General features: G+C 37.3%; 1 protein-coding gene across 2 annotated transcripts; it reads left to right on the top strand.

Moving 5' to 3' along the window:
- The first annotated feature begins 3811 nt into the window (after nt 1-3811).
- On the top strand, nt 3812-19976 carry zgc:91944 (uncharacterized protein LOC436941 homolog). 2 transcript variants are annotated; one of them, XM_051137455.1, is made up of 11 exons: nt 3813-4055; nt 4549-4660; nt 7386-7797; nt 8830-8915; nt 11541-11651; nt 12471-12596; nt 17371-17521; nt 17894-17976; nt 18127-18222; nt 18305-18426; nt 18504-19975. In XM_051137455.1, exons 2-11 carry the CDS (start codon nt 4582-4584, stop codon nt 18645-18647), a joined length of 1410 nt encoding a protein of 469 aa, XP_050993412.1. In that variant the 5' UTR covers nt 3813-4055; nt 4549-4581; the 3' UTR covers nt 18648-19975. The 2 variants fall into 2 exon arrangements, with proteins under 2 accessions (XP_050993413.1, XP_050993412.1); XM_051137456.1 differs by lacking the exon at nt 12471-12596 and having other exon boundaries at nt 3812-4055; nt 18504-19976.
- Nucleotides 19977-20536: the final 560 nt, after the last annotated feature.

Raw genomic sequence — 20536 nt, 5'->3', positions numbered from 1 at the left:
TTACCATATTATCTTAATGTATTTTCTTAATTACGAACATTTGGTTTGTCCCAGCAGGCACTAGACGTCTATATAACGTCAGGTTGACGTTGGACATGATGTCGGACAGACGTTGCATTTTGGTTGAGAATGAAAATCGTGTTGACGTCAGTATTTGACGTCAATTTGACGCTGACTTAATGTTGGATTTTGGTTACACAACCTAAAAACAACAAAATATCAACGTCAGCTGACATTGGTATTGGACATCAATTTAACGTTGACATTAAACGTTGAATTTACATTGAATTTTGGTCAGCCGTTGTCGCAACCGAAATTTAACCAAATATCAGCGTCTTATGACGTTGTGTGCCTGCTGGGGTAGTGCAAACAGTTTTACCATTTACTGCTAATGAACCGGAAGTCTCGCCCATAGGCTTTTCTGCGTTGAAGAATAAGGTGGATAACAAATATAATTTCAAATATAATTTCTTTACGTAATGAACTAGTAAAAAAAGACATCATAACACATAATGACACCTGTTTAAGGTATAGTAACCATATCATAGGTTTACGAAGCAGGTAGAAAAGCACCTCAACCCCTGTCTTTTAAAACTGGACGAGTACATATCTTTACGTGTCTGTTCTATGTAATAGAGTGCAGCGCCCTCTCTGTGTTAGATGCGGTAATGCGGCTCTCTCTTCACAACATATGAGCATCATTACCAAACACACCAATGGGATCATAATGTCTACAAATACAGTTGAGGTCAAAAGTTTGCATACACCTTGCAGAATCTGTGAAATGTTAATTGTTTTACCAAAATAAGAGGGATCATACAAAATGCATGTTTTTTTTTTTTTTTTTTTCATTTAGTACTGACATGAATAAGATATTTCGCATAAAAGATGTTTGCATAAAGTCCACAAGAGAAAATAATAGTTGAATTTATAAAAATGACCCTATTCAAAAGTTTACATAAGATTGATTCTTAATACTCTTTTGTTACCTGAACGATCAGCTGTGTTTTTTTGTTTAGTGATAGTTGTTCATGAGTCCCTTGTTTGTCCTGAACAGTTAAACTGCCTGCTGTTCTTCAGAAAAATCCTTTAGGTCCCACAAATTCTTTGGGTTTTTTTTTTCAGCATTTTTGTGTATTTGAACCCTTTCCAACAATGACTGTATGGTTTTGAGATCCATCTTTTCACACTGAGGACAACTGAGGAACTCATATGCAATTATTACAAAAGGTTAAAATGCTCACTGATGCTTCAGAATGAATAGCAATGCATTAAGAGCTGGGGGTGAAAACTTTTTGAATTTAAAGATCAGGGTAAATTTAACTTATTTTGTCTTCTGGAAAACATGTAAGTTTCTTCTGTAGCTTCTGAAGAGCAGTAATAAATGAAAAAATATGATATTACAGCAAAACTAGAAAAAAATGTACACATTCCATTCAAAAGTTTACACCCCTGGCACTTAATGCATTGTTTTTTCTTCTGGAGCATCAGTGGGCATTCGAATTCTCTGTAATAGTGGCATAGGAGTCCCTCAGTTGTCCTCAGTGTAAAAAAAGATGGATCTCAAAAACATACAGTCATTGTTGGAAATGGTTATAACAACACAGTATTTAAGAATCAAGCGTATGTAAACTTTTGAATGGGGTAATTTGTATAAATTCAGCTATTCATTTCTCTTGTGGACTATATGTAAATGTCTTTCATGTGAAATATCTTATTCAGGTCAGTACTAGATAAAAAAATAACATGCATTTTGTGTGATCCCTCTTATTTTGGTAAAATAACATTTTGCAGATCCTGCAAAGTGTATGTAAACTTTTTATCTCAACTGTACTTATGTCTAAAATAGGTTTTTATTAACAATATAAATCCTGATATTTTTAGTTATTTAATATTTTGATGGATTTAACATGCTCAGAATTCAAAACTGTTACTGACTTTATCCATCATGGGTTTACAGTACAACACAGTCTGCAATGCGCAATACTTGTCACATCAGAAATAAGTGTTTATTATAATATAATAAACGTCTTGTAATGTATTTTTGGCATTTATAATGATATATGATACTATATTACGGCACATTTTGATTTAGACTAAATAACAGCATTCTATGTATTCATGGATTGAGTTTTGATTAGAACCAGAATGTTTTTGTCTTTGGATCACAAACAATAAGCGATCGACTCAAAGAAAGCATATTAATTTAGGGAAGGGAGGAAGTCCAGTTCAGGAGATAGCCAGCAGCACTAATGAAGTCTGAGGGAGGATGGTCAGCAGACTATAATAATATTGTCTCCTGGATATTATCTTGATTGTCTTTGCAGGCAGTAGTTGCTAGATGGATCATCCGTTTACGTCTGTGCGAGCTGGCACACTCATATCAGCCTTTCATAATGAGATACAGCGTCTCACAGAGGGGCAGCAGGATGCGCACCAGGCTGGTGATCACCACGAATAGAGTTAAGAAGGGTTTCTCTGTAGGCTGGGACTCCTGAGAACAGGACTTCTCATTCAGACAATTAAAAAATGAACAGCACTGACAACTAAAAGTGACCTGACTGTCCAGAAAAGTATGACCATGTATGCTGTTGAGGATTATTATGAATAAAAGTTTTGTTTAACTTGTTTAATCCTTGGTCAGAAATGATCAAACTCATATTCAATATAACTTGATTATTACTGTATATCTATGTATACCAGTCAAAAATCTTTGAACAGTGCGATTTTTAATGTTTTTTTTTTTTTTTTAAATAAGTCTCATCTGCTTACCAAGCCTGCAATTATTTGATGCAAAATATAGCAAAAACTGTACAATTTTGAAATATTTTTACTATTTAAAATAACTGTTTTCTATTTAAATGTTTTAAATGTAATTTAGTCCTGTGATCTTTAAGAAAACATTAAAAAACATTAAACTGTGAAAATATTTTAAAATGTTTTTTTGATCTTACTGTTCAAAAACTTTGTGTATGTATGTATATATTATTAGACAGTGAACTGTTTTAGAATGCAACAAAACAAATACCAACACAACATCATTTGTTAGTTACTTATTCATTATAACTTGTTTATTACTATAATATACTAATTATAGAAAGCTGTTGCTTTATACTTGTGTATATATATGTATTTTGTAATATATTTTGTTAAATATATATATATATGTATTCAAAAACACATTTTGTTAAAACATTTGTTAGTTAATGAAAGAAACAAACTTATGATAACATTTCTAGTCTGTCATAATAAATTTCATTTTAGAAAAAGCATTATTGTGAGTTTATTATTTTATCCAATATAAGACTGAACTCTACATTAAAATGTTATTTCATTTAATATTTTAGCAATTGTATGGAACTATGAATATGATTTTATTGTTTATATGTCATGATTAATGTTTTTCAGACCTATTGTTAAAGTCTTAAATTGGTTGTGCTGGTTGTAGTGACTCCTCCTGTACATTGCATTACTAAATGATATAGTATTAACAAATTACAACAAAGATTTATTTGTGGTCAGCAGTTTAAACCTCATATTAACAGTGCAAGCAACTCATTACTGGTGCATTGTAAACATTCCCATTGCTGTGTGTGCAAAAAAAAAAAAAAAAAAAGGAAAAGCATAAATCCGTACAGAATAGCAGTCCTAAGAAATCTGTCAAATGTAAACAAACTTGCCAAAAAGTAAGCACCCATTGTATATTTCACAACTCCTCCCAAATATTTCTTCACAAAGACTTGCAAAATCTTATTACATGTCGTTAAAGATTGTAAACGTATGTAAGTGTCTTTTGGCATCCACTTCCTGCATCCACATGGGACTGTCGCTGCGGGTGAGAGGTCAATTGTTGACTTCCATATATCCAGTAATATTATGCTGCGGCATCCCAGGACAATGTGACCCTCCTCGGATCACCTTCATTAGCTAGTTGAAGCGCCTCGGAGTGCAAGTGAGCGCACGGGAGGGCCGGGATATAACCCAGGGTGTGCACCGACCGCTCTCCAGCCGCACCATCTCCAACTCCGGCTGCAGTTTGACGGTAGCGCGGGGAGGTAAGGCGGATAACTGCGTGTAGGGCATATAGCTTTTCATGCTAGCGGCAATACAGTTACTCTAGCGCTCCGTGCATCAAAGCCGTGCTACTATGAAGGCATCTCACACCCGCAGTCATAACAAGTGACACGGCGAGACACGAATCTGTTTCAGAAACTAGAGCGGTGACTTTTTTGTAGTACTGCATGACTTTACGTGTTGTCTGCCAGAAGTAAAAGCCGCCCCCAAGTCATTGGGTTCAGCTGCAAGTGTGAAAACAAAGGCGAAGATAAGGCATTCTTGCATGCAGTTGCACAGCAGCGCGTCCCCGCTGGGGCTAGCCAGTTAGCGCCAGCCTGACACAAAATAAAGTCATGATTACAGACGTGCGTTAGCTGTTATTTGAGGTCGTTATTAAAGCAGAGCGGAACCGAGTTGTTTGTATTGTTACTCTAGCATGACTAACTGGCACATGCTGACTGGCTGTTAGTAGTTATTGTGATGTTTTGACAGCCCCCCTTGTCCCCTGCGGGTGACTCCTCGACCATGCGACAGTGGTGCCTTCCTGCTGTGGCTCCACGCGCCGAACCGCTCCCAACGGGCCGATTATCACCTCAAATCTCAGGTAGGACAACAAATATGATGTGCAAACATTCTGTACGAAGTTACTATATACTACTTGCTTTTCCGGAAGGAATGCCAGTGTTTGCAATGTAGCAAAAGAATTAAGTAATAAGAGGATAGATGGAAAAAGAACAAAATATGGGATTGACAATAATATGAAATAGAGGATAAATGGATGTACCCCTTTTGCAGTTCACTAATTAAAAAAAGTAATTATTGGCTTAACCTTGTGTTGTTCCAAACCTGTATGACTTTATTTATTTGAACATAAACAGTGAATTTTTGAAGAAATTCCTGCTCTCTCTTTTACATCTTTTACATAGTAAAAGTTAATGGGGACTGGGGCCGTCAGACTCCAAAATGAGAAGAAAGTACCATAAAAGTAAAATCAAAGTGGTCTTCTGTGATTTATTCTGAGTGTAATCTAGTTCAGCTCACGGTTATTTGTATAGTGCATTTTACAATAAATATTATTTCAAAGTGTGTGAAACAGATTGAATTTTTTTTTTTTTTTTCATATTTTTCTTTTTTCTTTGCAAAAATGACCACAACCCCACCTCCATTCGTAATAGTCTCTCTATTTATTTATTTATTTATTTATTTATTTGAACAGTCCAACCAGCCAGCAATACTGGCTCAACCAATGGCACGATTAGGGGATTGGATTATTTGTTTTACTAAACACTGGCAGATTTTTGCTGTTCTGTAGAGTGCAACAGTGCCTGCCCGCCCAAGTATTTTCCACTTTTATTTTCCTGTAGGGATTAAAAATAATAATAACAATATGAGGTGAATCACAACATTATAAACTTTGATTTGAAGCTAGGCAGTATTTTAAAAATGGTCCAGAAAAGGGTACAAGAATGTGTACTTTAATGAGGGAAAGGAGTACAATCCCATGAAGCAATGCAAATTACATAATCAAAATAGAATATTTATTGCAAAATGTACATATATGGGCCATTCTACAAAATTAGTGCACTGTTGTCCCACAATCAAAAAACACATTTAAAAAGCATTTAAGTATTTAAGTCTTAGATGTTTAATAAGGTCATTCTATTGTCTATTTAAACCCACAGTAATATTTAAAATATTAATAAGCTTAATATATTTAAAATCATAATTTATTGGGTACTTTTAATTGGGAGGTGGCTGTCCCGAACCTGTGAAAATGTTAAAACTTGTGAAAATGTTATTGAAATAATTTTAGTATTTTTTTCCATTGTTGTTTTTAAAAAGTATCTCTTTGATTCTTTTGAAAAGTGAAGTTAAAAAAATATATGTATTTTCTTTGTAAATTATGAAACTTAAAAACTTAAAACTTAAAAAAAAAAAAAGAAAACTACAGTGTATGTTTTAGTCCGTTGGCTGAGACTGATTTTAACTACACCCTTAAATTTATGATCAGAAAATATTTATGTGTCCCTCTCTGTCATAGCTACATGGTGAGTAAATGTGTTCAAAAATCTGAAAAAATCTGTGTGTAACTTTAAGGAACGTCACTACCAAAACAGTCACTACTGAAACATTTGGTGAAGTTTCGGTAGTGATATCTTTGTTTTTTTGGGCGTTATCCCATAAAATTGTCACTTCTGAAACAGTCACGACAGAAACATGTCATCATTGTTTCGGTAGTGACAACAGGGAACACATAATCCTTTATTTGGGGGAAATTAAACAAAATTTTAGTACAGTTATGCAAATTTTTAGTATGTTTTAGTAGTGTTTTGATAATGGTCGCTACCAAAAATTTGCAGTCACTACCCGAAACATGGGATGTTTTGTCTAAAATAAAGTATTCTGAATCAACTAAGATGTTATGATAGTTTTTGATTCATTTTATATTCAAACTAATAAATCCTTAACTATAAAACCAGTATGATCAACTTTTTGCCTTTTACAAAGAAAAACTGGATTCAAAATACAACAAATCTCATTAAAATTGTAATTGTTATTGATTTACCTTGGAAAAAATAAAATAGCAAATAATATTAAATTAACTTAAATAATAAAATAGCAAAAATATATTTATTTACAATGTAGAAGTAAGCTAAATCTTAATAGGTCAATATGACTCCCAAATATGACTTCCAAATAAATTATTATTACTTTGTTTTGGTACTGACAAAACAGGGGAGGGGACAAATAATCCAAAACCTTCTGAAAATACAATATGAGAATTAACTGCACATTTACTAGCAATGTGCACCTTGGAAATTATACAATTTGCATACATACAAATCTTTTGAGTTGACTTTGGTCCATTTACAGATATCTAAGAAGTTTGAGAGCATGAGAAAACTGATAACTGATTCTATCATTATTATGTTTTTCATGGAAGTAGGCAGGCACTAAAGAATTACTTTGGTAGAGATTTCTCTGCAGAATCATGGGTAATCTAGTTCTCAGTAATTCTGATTTTAAAAACAACTAAACAGTAAAAAAAAAAAGTTTAAATTGATTAAGAACTTTTAATGGTGTACAAATGTATCATTAAAAATCAATTCTCCTATGGAGAAAATGAATGGATTTTAACTTCCTGAACCATTTATGTTCTGCTGTTTTTGCTGGGGGGGTTTTATGTCGTGACATTAGTGATGCAGAAATGGCAATCTTGTAATAAGATTGAATAACATGTAGAAATAAGTGAAGTTTAATATAATTACCAACACAAAATAATTAGCTTTGTAATACTTAGATTTTTTTTGCCTCATCTTGTCCCACAGATGCCAGGATGGAGTGTTGTGATGTGGAGCCACGCTACACAATTGAACAGATCGACCTGCTTCAGCGTTTAAGGCTGTCAGGGATGACCAAACCTCAGATCATTCAAGCCCTCGAGTCTTTAGAGAGGCTTGATCCAGACCATCGTACCCCATGCTGCAACAATCACTCGGCCCCACCCAGTGCCCCTACCTCCGCAGCCCCTGCTGCGCCCTCGTCCTCCTCCTCTTCCTCCTCCTCTCTTACCTCAGCCACCACGCAAACCCCTGTTATGGATGCTGCATTATCACCTAGCAATAGCTACGATGCCTCGCCCCCACCCATGTATCCACCCAGCGGAGTTCAGAGGTCGTTTAGTTACGACATGGCAGAAGAAGACTGGGATCTGGAGGAGAAGGTGGAGGAATACATGAGGTACCTTTTATGAGCTGCTTCTGTGGGCTTCTCTTTTCAGGTCTACTGAGAGGTAGAGATTAATATAACAGCTGATAATGACAGTGAATGTCCCTGAGCAACAGTGTAATTTTCAGAGAACAAGAGCCCTTTCTGAATCAGGTCAGGTGGACAGTTAGTTCAGATGGATACTTTTTGTAGCTTTTTCGTTAATGCTTTGGCTCTGGAGAATGGGACGTAAAACAGTATGTTCCCCATTTAAGGCAAGACTCTGGTGAACAGGGGAAAAATGTAAGTAAAAGATATTACCAATAATTCACCAGTTGATTGATTACATTAAAGGGATAGTTCACTCAAAAATGAAAATTCTATCATTAGTTACTCACCCTCATGTCATTCCAAACCTGTAAGACCTTCGTTCATCTTCGGAAGACAAATATTTAGCATGAAATCCGAGAGCTTTCTGCCCCTGCATAGACAGCAACGCAACTGACACATTTAAGGTCCAGAAAGGTAGTAAGGACATCATTAAAATAGTCCATGTGACATCAGTAAAAAAGTTTACTGTACTAAAAAATAAATAAATCTTTTCTAAAATACTTTGAAATCTAAAATTGCTATATTAGATATTAGCAAGTCAATGCCACATGTAACTAATGTTCCAAATTTGAAGTTGATATCACAAAAATCGAGGTTCCTGTGAGATTTTGTGCTATACCAAAACTCCCCTGAATTTGTTATGCATTTTCTGTTACAAATTTAGCACAATATTACTTCTATCACAAAATAGGTTACGGAACCTTGAGACTTGGACCTTTCCAACAATATGTTTAGAAACATTTTTCATTGTAAGTTTTTGCCTGTAGTGTATATGTTATATATATGCTATATATAGATATATGTTATCCAAAAGCCCCAAATGAACACACATTTTATACAATTATTTTAAAGCTCCTAATGTTTTTCACCATTTGAGTGCTTAATGAAATATAAGACTTAAATGTTTTGTTTTAATCAATGCCACTGTAATTCTTGTCTTTGTTTGAACTGTAGGAGGGACAGCAACCTTGTGAAAGAAGAGATAAAGGCTTTTCTCAATAACAGAAGGATCTCACAGGCAATTGTTGGACAAGTCACAGGTAATCTGAATGATTTCTGTCTTGCAGTGGAAAAAGTGTAGCCAGCAGGGGCAATTTTGCAAATCATGCAAACCATCAGAGAATGGAGTACTTAAACTCTTTTTTTACATCTAAATCCACTAAACCTTTATTACTGTACATTCACAAAGTATTAAAATTTCCTGCGCTGACCGGGAGAAAAATATCATTCATATTTTTATTTTACTGCATGTTAAGGGTGCTTAAAATTTTTGACCAACAAGACTGTCACACGGAGAAAATAAAGGCCAACCACAACGCTGATAATTCAAACATCGACTTGGAGGGAAAAAAACAGCAAGCATGGGAAATTAGTGCATGTGCAACAAGTGCATAGGAAAATTCACGGGTGTCGAAAATCTGTCTGCACAACAAACTCTCTGAAGTCTGTGGAAACAAAAGGTGATTGCAAATTCAGTTTGCGTTTCCTTTTTTAAAATAAATTTTACATTGTCAAAAAATTGCAGACATACTTGATGTATTATACAGATTATAACTTACACAGTGAAATATGAGCAGTAGATCCTGTATATCAGTGTAAAATCACACCAATTGAATTAAGCAGTCTTATTTATATATTTTTTTATTATTTTAGAAGTATTTGGAATGAGCTTTTATGTTTATGTTTTATTTTTCATTTTAACTAAAGTATCAGTTATTTTTTGTACTTTTATTTGTTTTTTATATTACTATTTAGTTTGTTTTTTGTTTTGTTTTGTTTTTTTTTCTTCAAGATATGGCCAAAATTTATATCAAGTTATATTTTATTATTTTGATCGATATGATATAATTTCGATATCGATATAAACAGTATTTTAAAAAGCCTTTTTAAAACTGCCAAGAACACCCACAACAGATGTATGTACCTATAAACTTCTAAAAAATGAATTTGCCAAGTCTACCCTAGTAAAAAAAAAGTAATAGATTTAAAATGCATTTATAGTGCAAGTATAGTTCTGTTAACATAAGTATAAGTCTGTTAACATATTTACTGACATACCGCTTGAGTGTGCCTATTTGAAGTGTACCTACAGTATACTTGCAATAGTTCCATTTTAGCACAATCAAATATATTTCAGTATACACTACCGTTCAAAAGTTTGGGGTCAGTACATTTTTATTGTTTCTTTTTCTCTTTTTTTTTTTAAGAAATTAATACTTTTATTCACCAATGATGTATTAAGTTAATAATTAAAAGTTTATTAAAAGTTAATAATAAATAATTTACATTGTTATAAAATATTTATATTTTGAATAAACACTGTACTTTTTAAACTTGTTATTCATGAAAGAATCCTGAAAAAAAAATTACAGGTCCAAAAAAATATTTGGCAGCACAACTGTTGATATTATCCAACATTGATCATTCTAATAATAAATCCGCATATCAGAATGATTTCTGAAGGATCATGTGACACTTAAGACTGGAGTAACAGCTGATAAAAATTCAGATTTTCATCACAGGAATAAATTCTATTTTAAAGTATGTTAAAATAAAAAACATTATTTTATATTGTAAAAACATTTTGCAATATTACGTTTTTTTTTGTATATTTTTAATCAAATAAATGCAGCCTTGATGAGCATAAGAGACTACTTTAAAGACTATTACAAGTCTTACTGACCCCAAACCTTTGAACGGTAGTGTATGTTTAGTTGAACTTCATCACTACTTCCGCAATATTAAAGCACATTAAGTACAAAATTAGTTGTTCCAATTTAGCAGACTTTAAATATACCAGTTTAGTATGCAAAAAGTACAGTTGCAGGGTATTTTTATTAGGTACGTAATATGTAAATGTATTTGTAGTATACTTAGCATTAAATAAATGTATTTTATTTTTTCACTAGGGTATAAAACCTTCTGTAAAACTATAATATTAAAAAAAATAAAAACTGTACAATAAATTAATGTTCACCTTTTATTTGTATTTAGCCGTCAAACAAACATAAGACTCTCAGGCTCACATTATTCATATTAATATCTATTAACTTTAAACTGTAACATAGGCTGATTATTTGTATAGATTGAAACAAAAATGCTTCATCCAGGATAAAGAATATGAACAGTGTTCAGAGTTGCTGCAGAAAACAGAAAAAAGAGTGAGCACAACAAAAACATGTTGCTGCAGACGGGCTTATTGAAAATGCAAATTCATTCTTTGCCAGCAGGAGGCGCTTTTGGAGCAGTAGAAACAGTGGTTTCCCGGTATCAGCTGTACACAAAGAAGTGCTCATGAACATTACATTATCAGATAAAATGAAAATCTTTTCCCTTCAAAGAAACATTCATATAACACTCATGCTGGGTTTTGATTTTAGTGATTTTAGTAGTACAACTTAAAGGTAACATTTCTAAATTTTGTTTAGTGTCCAGTTATTAGTCTAATGTTTCTGTTTGATTTTGTTTCAGATTCGTTTAAATTAACACATTTTTAAAAATAGTTTTAGTTACCAATAATACCCCTGGCATGGCATTAGTGCAATTACTTTTCAGCTCGGTGTCTCCAGAATAATTGGTTTTATTCTGGTGCATTCTACTTTTCCTGCCATTTCTGTCTGTGTTTTTTTTTTTTTTTTTTTTTTTTACTTTATGATATTCTGCAGGTATCAGTCAGAGCTACATCTCTCAGTGGCTTCTGCAGCAGGGTCTGGAGATGAGCGACTCCAAACGCAGAGCGTTCTATCGCTGGTACCTGCTGGAGCGCAACAGCCCAGGTGAGTTGTGATTTCTCTGCAGGGAGGTGATTTGCCAAAAATAAGGCAGTGGCCTGAATTTTGGGCTTGGAGCTGGCTTAAATTGGAAGAGAGTTTTATGTTTAGTTTAATTTAGTTTAGTTTTCTTTGGTTTTCTTTTGCTATTCTGCTATATTTTCCCTATATAGTTTGCATGGTCCTTGAGGGCTTTACATTAAAGAAGTCAAGTCTGTTTTGGAAGGACATGCCATGTTACGGCACTGAATTGAAATTCAATCAACTGGTGTCATTTCCCATCAATTATGCGCTTAGGTTAATGCTGTTCTTGGCACATTCAAGAAGTGTAGGTTGTGGCATTCGGAAATGAGCCTTAAAGCCTTTTAGGCTGTAACGCCGCCAACACCCCGCATCATCTCACATTTATAATACAGAGAATGTGTTGATGCGTAAAGGAGCTAATTAAGTAATGTGAAGCCCTCCAGGACCACTTCTGCTCTCCATCTCCCAGGTTAGATCTTCTTCTGTAGCACTCAGTCCTGATCCTGGGTTTGTCAAATGCTGGTTTTCATGTCCTCCCTGCACTGAGGTGCAATTAACACCCGACCCCACTAACAGAGCCCTGAGCATGACGCTTTTACATTCTCTACAGCGCTAGAGAATTGAGCATGGCTCCAAGAACCTAATCACTTTGAATGCCTATTAACACTGTTATCTACAATGACGTTTTCTCGAAGGATTTTTATTAACATTTGTTAACGGTCGTCACCATTAACAGCAAGTTTTCGGCCCTCGAAGGGACCCTAGTTAACACAGTTTTCTGATTGCCCAATTGGGTTGAAGGAATCAGATGGAGTGAAAACCAGCATGCTCAGGTCCCCAGGAGCAGGACTGACACTCCTTGGAATAGGCAGAGAGAACTGCTGATGCACCTCCTCCCCTGGTACTCTGCTCACCAGTCACAGTCAGGTAACGTCCATGCAGCAGGGAAACACAGCTTAAAGGAATAGTTCAAAAATGTAAATTCTGTCATTAATTACTCACCCTCATGTCATTCCAATCCCATAAGACCTTCGTTCATCTTCAGAACAAAATTAAGATATTTTTGATGAAATTCAAGAGCTTTCTGACCCTTCATAGACAAATCAACACATTAAAACAGAAAGGTAGGACATTGTTAAAATAGTCCATGTGACATCAGTGGTTCAACCGTAATGTTATGAAGTTATGAGAATACTTGGTGCACAAAACGTATTCTCGTAGCTTCATAACATTACAGTTGAACCTCTGATGTCACATGGACTATTTGAACAATGTCCTTACTACCTTTTTGAGCTGAGAACGTAGTAGTTATGTTGCTGTTTATTCAGGGTCAAAAAGCTCTCATATATCATCAAAAATATCTTAATTGGTGTTCTGAAGATGAATGAAGGTCTTATGGGTTTGGTACGACATGAGGATGAATAAATAATGACAGAACTGACATTTTTGGGTGAAACTATCCCTTTAAGTTTACTTCAATAAAAATGGTTTGTGAAATCAGTATATGTTAAGCTGCCTTTTTTACCGTCTCCAAAAACAGTTGATAAGAAGTTATATATTTCCAGCAGAGAATAGTACAGGAGCTGCAGTGAGTTCTGATCATATGCATAAGTAACATTTTTGGATCTGATTTGAGCTTTCGGATGAGTTGAACATTTTTAACTTTTGCAGCCAGATCATATGTGATTCTAATAAAATGTTCTAATACAAACTTAGTGCGAGGTGAGAATTACCAATATTCTTGCACTGTTATGTTATTTTTTAAAGCGGTCATCGGATGCAAAACTCACTTTTACCTGTTGTTTGAACATCAATGTGTGTTGGCAGTGTTTGTACACATCCACTCTATTATGATAAAAATCAACCCAGTGGTATTTTTGTAATCTTTAAAAGAAATATCCCCCTTTTCAAATCAAGCCATTCTTAGTTTCTTGTCTGTGTGACGTCACACAGACCCGCCTTAGACCCGCCCTGACTGAGCTGTAACAGTCCGACTCCGACCGCTATTGGGTCTACTCAGGTGCAGGGGAAGAGAAGAATGTCTCCGACTGGGGTGTTCTGTTGTTGGATGTAATAATGATCATAGCACTCCTCATTTACTCCCGACATCTGAGCCGCTGAAAACGCAGAGGATTAACGTTACTTTCGTTTTAGAAAAAAATGAAACCCGGCAACCTACATAAATGCATCTATGTTTGTGCAAATCATTTGTGATGCAGCTTCACCTACAGCAGAAGTGAGTATAAGGGTTTTTATGCATCTTTGCAAAAATTTCTTAATAATGTGCTAATTATCAAGTTTAGAGGCTAAATGTGGCTAATGTAAACAGACCGGCTCGTCACCTCACAGAAGAGAGGGATGGGGTGAGCAGAGCTCATTAGCATTTAAAGGAACATACAATAGAACGGCTCACTCTGAACAGGGCTGATTTTGACAAGGTAAAAAGGGTGTTTTTTACACTTAGCACTGAGAAGTTTTAACCAAATTATGTTATAAACTTCACATTAAGACCCTAAAGAATCATATCAGCTTGTGGAAAATGGGCATCCGATGACCCCTTTAAACACTATTTCTGTAAAATGGTTAGTTCTAAATAATTATGTCAGAAATACTTATTTTATATTATTTTATAATTATTTACATTGATTAGCTCTAAAAAAAACATTATGCAACATTATGATTTGTTGTTTTGTGTGGAAATTACGCATATGTTCATCACAACCAGTTATAACTGCCACTAGGCGGCAAAATGCGACAAACATACGGTAATAGTGGCTTTTACAGCAATAAGCCCCAAGAAGCTTTGCGTCGTGCCTAACAATGCCCTTTAGCTATTATAAATTCACTGTAAACCACGGCTTCACAGGACTTATTGCTTTTATAAAATTGTTATTCTATATACATAGTAAGGTTTAACCAAATAAACCACAGCAAATAAAGTGTAATGTTATTAATAAAATCATAAATCTTCCACCAAACAATGTAGTTCTACAGAAACGGTTGTGGTTGCAACAAAGTGCAACACACAAATGTAAGCAAAGGTGTGTGTAATTTACAACAGCTTTGAACATGCTTCAACCAATCAGAAACAAGGACTGGAACTATCCGTTTTATAAAGAATCTTTTATATTGGTCCTTTAAATTTAAAAAATAGTTAATTGAAAATGACACCTAATGTGTTACGAGGTTGCTGCGTGCTGGATGGAACGAGACGAGAGACGAGATAACAAGCAACAATAGATTTAATATAAACTTCTGGTAGCATAAGCTGGAACAGGCAGGAACACAGAGCGATAATCCACACACGTAGAACAAACAAACGTTAAAGACCGACAAGGGGCTAAAGACAAAGACAGACTTATAAAGGGTAACTAATAATGACAGACAGGTGAACCAAATAATGCTAACAAGGACAAAACCAAATCAGACAGATCAACGGGGGGAGACAATGGGAGAAACCAATAAAACAAACAGACAGAACTGTAACATTACGCCCCCCTCCGAATAGGCGCGTCCTCGCGCCGTAGAAAACAAAACAAAACAAAACAGACTAGGAGGCGAAAAAACAGAAAAACCAGAGTCCATGGGGGAGGAGGCTTCGGCGGAGGACGGAACCCCGGAAGGGGGACAAAAACCAGAGTCAACAGAGTCCAAGGGGGCGACGAAGGTGGGAGGAGCCAGGGAGGAAACAGGAGGGACCCGGAGCAGGAGAAGCAGAGGGAGACCCAGACCGCAGCCATGATGACCCACGGTGGAGCCGATGGAGGGAGGAGCCATGGTGGAGGAAGGGCTGACGACTCCAGGGGGCCGACCGACAGAGGCGGAGCAGCTGGCGGAGGAGCCCGAGGCGGAGACGGAGAGCCGAAGATCCAGGGCGACACCGAGGTTCCGGAGGGCCAAGGCGGAACCAGAGGCTCTGGCAACCGAGGCGTAGGCGGAGATCCAGAGGTCCGCGGCGGAACCGGAGCGACAGAGGATGAAGGCTGTGCCAGAGGGAGGGAGGAGGTCCACAGAGCCGGTGGGACGGAGTGACGAGGCGCAGCCGTAGGAACAGAGTCCTGAGGTGATGAAGGGCCGACGACCGACCAGGGCGGAGCCGGAAAGACGAGGGAGCCCGGTGGAGCTGGTGGACCGATGGGCGACAATGGAGACGAGGGCACTGAGAGCCGTGGTGGAGCCGCAGGGTCGGAGGGCCGAGGCGGAGTTCTGGACTCTGAGGCTGGAGGCGGAGATGAGGGATCCTCCAGCCCTGACGCCGATGGAAGCTGGCAGACCCGCGGCGAGCCCACTGCACAGGTAGTGGGCGAGCCCACTGCACAGGGAGTGGGCTGAGGGTGATCAGACAGGGGCTGTCAGGGGACAGCGGTGACCAGACAGACAGAAGAAGGGGGTGGGTGGGAATTCCATACCGACAGGTAGATCATGACAGGTAGGTATATCCGTAGAAAAGTCTATTAAATCTCCAGAGTTAGTTTCCAGAACTTCAGTAAAGAAGTCAATCAAGTCCCCAGAGTTCAGTTCAAGCTCACCCCCAGCGGTGGTGCAGTGGGCAGGGCTCTATCCACGCAGCACTCCACCTTTACGGTAGTTTTAGCCGGCTCTCGCACCTGGTCGGACGTGTTGGGCTCTGGCTCTGTGGCGATCCTTTGCTCTGTCGCTCGTGGCTCTGGCTCGTCATCCGCGGTGGGCTCGGGCTCATACTCCGCGTGTCGGGGTGATGGTTGGCTGGGCTCTGGGTCTTGAGTGGGGCTGACGTCCTTCTCGACGATGCCGACAGTCCATGACGATCTACAGGACGCCAGCACCCACTCGATGTAATCGGTGATGCTCTCTCGAGGACCCTCCCCGGACAGCTGCGCCTTGATGGTGGGGTTCAATCCCACCCGATAGAACGTGCACAAGCAGCTGTCCGGGTAGTGTGTGTGGCACGAGGTGCATAAAGTCTCTGGTGTGGTCCTCGAGAGAGCGATTCCCCTGCTCCAGGATGATGATCTGAACGGCAGGATCCATGAAGAAAAATCAAAAACAAAACACTGAGAAAAAGGACGAAAAAATAAACGTAGGGGAATCACGCCGGGTAAACTGTTTTGGTCGGTCTTTCTGTTACGAGGTTGCTGAGTGCTGGATGGAACGAGACGAGAGACGAGATAACAAGCAACAATATATTTAATATAAACTTCTGGTAGCATAAGCTGGAACAGGCAGGAACACAGAGCGATAATCCACACACGTAGAACAAACAAATGTTAAAGACCGACAAGGGGCTAAAGACAAAGACAGACTTATAAAGGGTAACTAATAATGACAGACAGGTGAACCAAATAATGCTAACAAGGACAAAACCAAATCAGACAGATCAACGGGGGGAGACAATGGGAGAAACCAATAAAACAAACAGACAGAACTGTAACATAATGGTGTTCTAAAACGGCATGATTTTCTTTCTTGGATGAAGCACAAACTGAGAAATTTAACAGAAAATCCGCTTTAAGTATCTCCTTTTGTGTTCCATGGAAGAGAATCATACTATTTTGGAACGAATTTAGAGTGAATAATAACAAAAGTATTATTTTTTTTAATGAACCATGCCTTTAATTTAGATGTTTAGTATTTGATAGTTGATATAGTATTTGACATATTTGATTGTTATTTCAGTTTGCATGTGTTATAATTCCATATTTTTGGATAATGTTCACAACAGGCGCCACATTGTCCATGCGTTCACTGGTTAAAGAGGAGCCTGACTGGAGGTTGGCTGGAAGCCCCGCAGACAAGGCAGCAGTTGGGCCTTTTAGACTGCGTAGAGGTAGTCGCTTTACCTGGAGAAAGGAGTGCCAGTCAATCATGGAGAGGTAAATCACAGAGCATTACTGTCTTTGGCACTGTTCAGACAGTAATTGTTTTTTCAGGGTGACATCTGTAAAAGAACATTTGCATGACTACTTTGAGATAAAACTTTCTAAAATGCACACATGCTGCATTTAAATACAACTCTCCATATTATCGATAGTTAAAAAATGGTGACAGTGTACCCATAAAATTGGAATATTCTCTTCATTCACAAGCATTTTTATTCTTAATGTCATTACGTCATAAACATCAAGTAGCCTGTTTTATTAGTCTGCACTTTTACACAGTGTTCTAAGGCTGTTCCTTTTTCCTATTGGTTGAAAATTGATCATGACATCCCAAGTCTTGTTCTGATTCGCTTTGTTTGTTCTCAGTTTCTTTATAGAGAATCAGTATCCTGATGAGGCAAAAAGAGAGGAAATTGCCAATGCTTGTAATGCGGTCATTCAAAAACCAGGTAAGTGATTGCAATCAGTATCTGAGCTGCCTTAGAACCAGACTAGTTGTAGCATTGCCATCTTTGTTGCAAATGTAGCTCATTGAATGTATAAATGCCAATTTACTTTTTGATGTAAATTATTAATTTCTTATATAAACGTTGTTTCAGGATGCAAACTGTCAGAATTTGAACGAGTCACGGCGCTCAAAGTGTACAACTGGTTTGCCAATCGGAGGAAGGAGATGAAGAGACGTGCCAACATAGGTGAGACCTTAAGAATGATAGCCTGTCACTGATTTTAGGTGACACAACCATTAGACATAGTACCCCTGTCTTTTTCACTCAGAGGCTGCCATACTAGAGAGCCATGGGATAGAGGTGCCCAGCCCCAGCTGCCACTCCAACAGCGAAGAGGTCGAGACTCAGGAGTTTGGAGATCAAGTCATGAGTCAGCGGTTCTCTGAGCAGGTTAGAGGATGTTGTAAATACACTTGGATTGGATTGTGGTCGGGATGGTTTACTTGAACGTAATGTTTTGTATCCAGGAGGAGCTGTCTCAGAGAAAAGACATTGAGCCAGAAGGTGCCATGCTACCTCCTGTGGAAGTGGTGTCTCCTTCAAGCCCGACCTCTCGACTCGTAGAGCGGAAGCTGAATGAATCGAAAAGGGAGGCTGCTGATGACGATTAACCAATGAGCCGAGTCTTATTTTTGTTCCAAAGTGGCTTGACGTGGTTGTTCTCAGCCAAGCCTGACACTCTAAATTCTCTGGTGCCTCTAGTGGTAGGGAGGCCACTCTTATGTATCTACAGTAATCATGCTTGTAGTAACGGCAATATTTACTCTATACAGTATATCGTGCATTCCAAGACAGTCTTAACGCTTCCCGCAAGAGGGAAAGATGCGTAAGGTGCAAACTAGTAACTTTCTCATCATGCTAAAGCTGTTTGCTTTTTTTCTCAGCGTTCTCATATACAGTTTCACCTGTTATTATCTCAAGCGAGCAGTCTAGAGAAACCTGCAGGACAGGTGTTTAATTTGACAGAACGGGCGCACTGAACCCTGTTTGAAGTCTGTGTGAATTTTAAGAGCTAAACGGTCTCTTAATTGTCATATGCAATAGTTAAAGGACAGGATTGGATAGAAACACCCCTCATAGATACAGTATGCCAACTCAGGTAGAACTAAACTTGGCAATTAAGTGAGAAGATTGCAGTTTTCACCATCAGTGTTTCTCACAACATGGTTCATTGGGTAGAAATGTGACCTGTCTCAAGCATACAGGATTGTGTACATATTATTTTTCACTTTTTTTTTCAGATGTGATCTGGAAGTAATATTCAGATTATCATGCCTCTGTTTTTGTATACACAACGATTGTAAGCTCTTTGTATCCAGCTATTTAAGCTATACTGACCCTGACTAGTGTGAGGGGTCTAAAATGCTTCAAAAGTCCCCTCCCCTTCCTCCCCAAGGTATTATTTGCTGTAAGCATCATTTAAGTACCTCTTTAATAAGGTAATGCAGTATGTAAAACTACAAGTATATTATTAGCATTTAATGCGACAGGCTGCTTTTCAATGGATTGATATCCACGGTTTGTTTTTCTGTGTCTTAACGAAAGCCAAAGCTAGGCCAAGTTGTAAAAGAATGCATTTTACATAAACGGTGTCAAATAAGTCTTGACGATTGCTTAAGGCACATCAGTGTGCCTCGGTGAGAAGCGCTTTGAGCGTGCAGAGACTATAAGCTGCACAGTATGATTATTCTGGCCTATCAGCTCTGTACACCAACAGGATTCAATGCTGCACGCTGATAAGGCCCCCTACTCTGTGCTTTTTCCTAATAATATAAAACAATAAAATGAATAAACAAATGTAGTGTTGAGTTTCAATTCAATTTGTGTTTGGGAAGGCAAGATTTTTTGCATGCTCAGGTAACATTATTGAGCCCAAGTTTGGCGTTGGTAAGATTTATTTATTTATTTTTTGGGGGGAGGAATTGTCTTATGGTTACTGAGGCTGCATTCATTTGATTAAAAAAATACAGTAAAAACAACATTGTGAAATTACAAATATAAAACTAATAAAAATGCTTTTTTATTTTATATATCTTTAAAACTGTCATTTATTTCTTTGATGGGAATGCTAAATTTAACAGCCATTACTCCAGTCTTCAGTGCTATATGATTGTTCAGAAATCATTCTAATATGCTGACTGGATGCTTAAGAATATGATTTTTCTTTTCTTTTTTCCAAAAGATAAGCATTTGTTTAAATGTTTAGAAATGTAGAAGAATATCCAAGATATGAATACTCTATGAATACTGTCTTCTACTGACTTTGCACTTCAAAATGTAAGTAAAAATGTATGTACTTTGCTGACCTACATAATCCTGTCAAATCAGCCATTAATGGTTTGTTTTAAATTTGTTTTTACTGTAACAGAGATAGTTCAGCGAAAAAATGCAAATTCTGACATTAATCACCCTCATGTTGTTCCAAAGCTGTAAGACCTCTGATCATCCTCAGAACAAAATGAAGATATTTTTGATGAAATATGAGAGCTTTCTGACCCTG

The sequence above is a fragment of the Labeo rohita genome, chromosome 19 (assembly GCF_022985175.1).
Source record: "Labeo rohita strain BAU-BD-2019 chromosome 19, IGBB_LRoh.1.0, whole genome shotgun sequence".
Classification (NCBI taxonomy): Eukaryota; Metazoa; Chordata; class Actinopteri; order Cypriniformes; family Cyprinidae; genus Labeo; species Labeo rohita.
Note: the sequence above shows the minus strand (reverse complement) of the source record. Positions and strands in the feature narration are given on the sequence as shown.